This window comes from Tupaia chinensis, unplaced genomic scaffold (assembly GCF_000334495.1).
Source record: "Tupaia chinensis unplaced genomic scaffold, TupChi_1.0 Scaffold000101_1, whole genome shotgun sequence".
NCBI classification, from domain to species: domain Eukaryota; kingdom Metazoa; phylum Chordata; class Mammalia; order Scandentia; family Tupaiidae; genus Tupaia; species Tupaia belangeri.
Window position 1 is genome coordinate 3624960 of NW_006159565.1, and position 3665 is coordinate 3628624.

The following is a 3665-nucleotide window of genomic DNA, read 5'->3' on the forward strand; positions in this document are numbered from 1 at the left end:
CAGGCAGAGCTCTAGTGCTGGAGGCCACATGGCCACTACAGGCTCAGGGCCCGGGGTGGCTTGAAAACATGCCAGCAGTTGCACATGCACCCAAGATCTTGGAGAGCTGGAGGGCTAGGACAGGGGGTCAGGATCACAGTATGACAGGAATGTTGTGAGGGTTCTGCTTCCTCCCCTCACTCCACTCTGCGCTGATCACATTCTCCACCGTGAATAAGATAAAAATAAAAGAAAGCAAACAAGAAACAATGAATTTTAATGTTTTATTTAACCCAGTTTATTCAAAATAGTATTATTTCATGCAGTTGCTATATAATTTTTTTTTTTAATTTTTTCAGAGTGCATTTAGGCTTGCCTGAGTCAGACAGTAAAAAAAGAATAGAAGAAAGCACCTCCTGGGGAATGGTCACACCACAGTCCCTTCTCCTGCCCTTCTCCCTCCTTTGGAGATTATGGACATGCACACACATGCACATGCACCTGGCATGTTTTTCCAGCTGCTGGGTCTAGGACTTGATTGTGTGGGATCCAGCACTCCCCACTCCCACCAACCACCAAATCATGGGCTGACCAATATATAATTTTAATTTTTTGAAGTTTTGCAATAGGGCATATATGCTTGCCACAGAGAGACAGAGATGGAGAGAGAAAGTGAGAAATCATGGGTGGCCACAGCACAGTCCCTTCTCCATTCTCCTCTTGGGATTGTGGACACTCATGTACACATGCCCGGTGTATTTTTCAGGCCTCCAGGTCAGGTTCTCAGACTCACAGTTGGCCATGTGGGATGCAACCACCTTAACTACAATGCCGCCAGGTGTCCCAATATATAACTTTTTCAAGTTTATTTCTTTCATAAAAAAGAGAGGAATCCTCATGCCACAATCCACCCCCAGCCCCAGCCAACACAGAGAGGAGTCCTCATGCTATAATCTATCCTCAACCTCAGTCATCACAGAAGAGTCCTCATGCCACAATCCACTCCCAGCCCCAGCCAACACAGAGAGGAGTCCTCATGCTATAATCTATCCTCAACCTCAGTCATCACAGAGGAGTCCTCCTGCTATAATCTACCCCCAACCTCAGCCATCACAGAGGAGTCCTCATGCCACAATCCACCCCCAGCCTCAGCCAGCACAGATCATGGGTTCCCCTCCCATTATGTACAGGGAGGCCTGGGATGCACACCCAAGGCCTTCCCACGTGGGTCCAGTTATATTACTTCTGTGCTATCATCAAAAAACTTCTCATTTTTTCATACCAAGTCTTTAAAAATCTCTTGTATGCTTCCCACATGTAGCACCATCACACTAGCCATGTCTCAGTGTTCAGCAGCTACAGATGGCTGGTGGCCCGTGTGTTGGTGATGCAGGGGCGGACCATGCTGAGTCAGAGGGTAGATGCCTATGTAGCTGGTCACTGACCACGAGCCGAGGAAGCTGCCCACCAGCCCGTGCCTCCAGCAGTGTCTCTGAGCACATGGTCTCCCCTCCTGGAAAGTATTAGCAGTGAGCGTGGTCATGGACTGTTGGGGAAGTGCAGCCTGGAGGCCTAGATGCAGACAGTGAGAAGTTCCTCCTGAGTGAGCTTGTGAGGGCCTTACATGTCCTTTTGGCTTAGCTGTTTCCAGATTCTTCTCTAGCACATGGAAGTTGACCATTGAAATGATCCTACCTACAGATACATATTCTGATGAAACGGAAAAAGCTGAAGGGGTGTGCCCTTCCCCTAGTACCCACTTTCGTGGCACCGGTGAGCTCTTAGGCCTTTAATGTCCACGTGCTTATTTTTAATCTCTCGTGCGTCACCAAGGTGAGTGACAGAATAAAGGTGCTCAGAGCAGCCAGCCCACCCACATCCCTTTATTAAGGTATCATGCCAAGTGCTTTGACTTGTAATGAAAATATTGTAAGTACTAAGTGAAAATATTGTGACAAGCCAGAGAATTCAGGGTTGCTATGGAAACCTTCCTGACTAGTTGGCAGGAGGTGGGCTAAGCCAAAAGTGCCCCTGAGGCTGGTCTGGTCGTCTCTATTTTGCTCATGGTGGGCTGTGCCGTTCGCTGTAGGGCAGGTGTGGCCCCCAGCACAGGAATTGCCCGAGTTTCAGGTAAGGTACTTCAGGCCACTCCCTTGTCTTCAGGACTGCGTGAGAGCCACGGCCAGAGCGAAACCTGTGTGGGGGCGGGCAGGGTGGATTCTTCAGAAGTGACCCTTGGTTGTTGGCACGTGACCCCGGGTCCTCCAGTCTTATTTGAGGACTGGTGAGAGAACAGGCCTGCTTTAGAAGAACCCAGCTCAGCCTTCCCTCTGCTTACACCCTCCAGTGAGAGCTGGAAATAGTGTTTGAACCCAGTTGTACGGGAAGCACCTTGCCCTTCTCCCAGCCTTCTCTCATGGCTCTGGGGATGTGTGTGTGCACGTGTGTGCTGGCAGGAGAGGGTGGCTTTGCTGCTCTGTCTGCACCCACGGCTCACTCAGCTTGGTGGTGGCCAAGTGGGGGAAACTTGCTGAGTTGTGCAGGGCAAGAATCGGAACAAGGCATTTGCTGGAAAAAGAAGGGCGACAAGTATGCAAAGGCCTTGCTTACTTCAGCTCAGGATCGTGATAAAAAATCAGGGACGGCCCCGCCACGGGGGAGTGCTGCCAGGACGCTGTGTTCCATGTGCTGGGGCCGCATGGGAGCTCAGGCTTAATTCCCGACACAACCAAAGGCTGAGACAGTGTGTGCACCTGTTATCCAAGCAGCTCGGGAGGCTGAGGCAGGAGGATGGCGAGCTCAAGGCTGGTCTGGGCAACACAGTGAGGTCGTGTCCGAGAAGAAAGAAAAGAGCCTGCGAGATGGCACATGCCTCCAGTCCCAGCCGCCTGGGGGGGCCGAGGCAGGAGGATTGTAAAAAACACTTTATGAGAAGGGATGTTACTTCCAGCCAAGGATGGGCCTTGGGCAGGTTGGAAGGATCATCCAGGGCCCATCATTCAGCCAGTTTCTGTGTCCTGGAAGAGCATGAGGCCTCCAGGGTGCTCTGCTGGTCCCTCATGGTCCCACCGAGTTCTTGCCTCTTCCAGAACCTCCTCCTGCTGGGAGTAGTGGGCTGTGTTGCTGCGTCTGCCCTTTTGGGCATGAGAATGAGTCTGTGCTCCTTCCCTCTCTCCGCACAGGGCCCCCAGATTCCGACGGCCCTCTCTACCTCCCCTACAAGACTCTGATCTCTACGCTCGGCAGCATGGCGTTTAGCGAGGGTGAGGCCCAGCGGCTCATCGAGATCCTGTCTGAGAAGGCCGGCGTCATTCAGGACACCTGGCATAAGGTAGGCCTACCTCCTTCCAGCCCCATTCAGAGCTGCCGCAGCCTCTCCCTCTCAGGGCCACTGAGCTGGAGCTGCCTGGGGCCCAGGACACGCCCACGAGGCAGGCCCCCAGGCATGCCGTGCCATGCAGATAGCACCCATGACACAGCAGCCTCTTCTCTTCCTGGCAGCACCCTGCACCAAGAAATGGGCTGGGGCTGGCCTCTGTACTGCAGGGGGCTTTGAGGTGGCACACAGAACTGGAGGCAGGTTAAGGACATGGCCAGAAGCACGCCCGTTTCCCTCACGCTGTCACGGGCGGGCTCAGAGGCCAGCTCCCACCTCTGGTGCCTGTGGCCCACCGCCCACCCCCCGG

At 53.2% G+C, this 3665-nt stretch overlaps 1 protein-coding gene across 1 annotated transcript in view; it reads left to right on the forward strand.

Annotated features, from left to right (window-relative positions):
* The window catches only part of RRBP1 (ribosome binding protein 1), a 62033-nt gene that overhangs the window by 28923 nt on the left and 29445 nt on the right, over positions 1–3665 (forward strand). The window contains exon 4 of the mRNA XM_027770013.1: positions 3162–3310. Coding sequence (XP_027625814.1) covers positions 3162–3310 — 149 coding nt within the window. The remainder of the gene's footprint in view (positions 1–3161; positions 3311–3665) is intronic.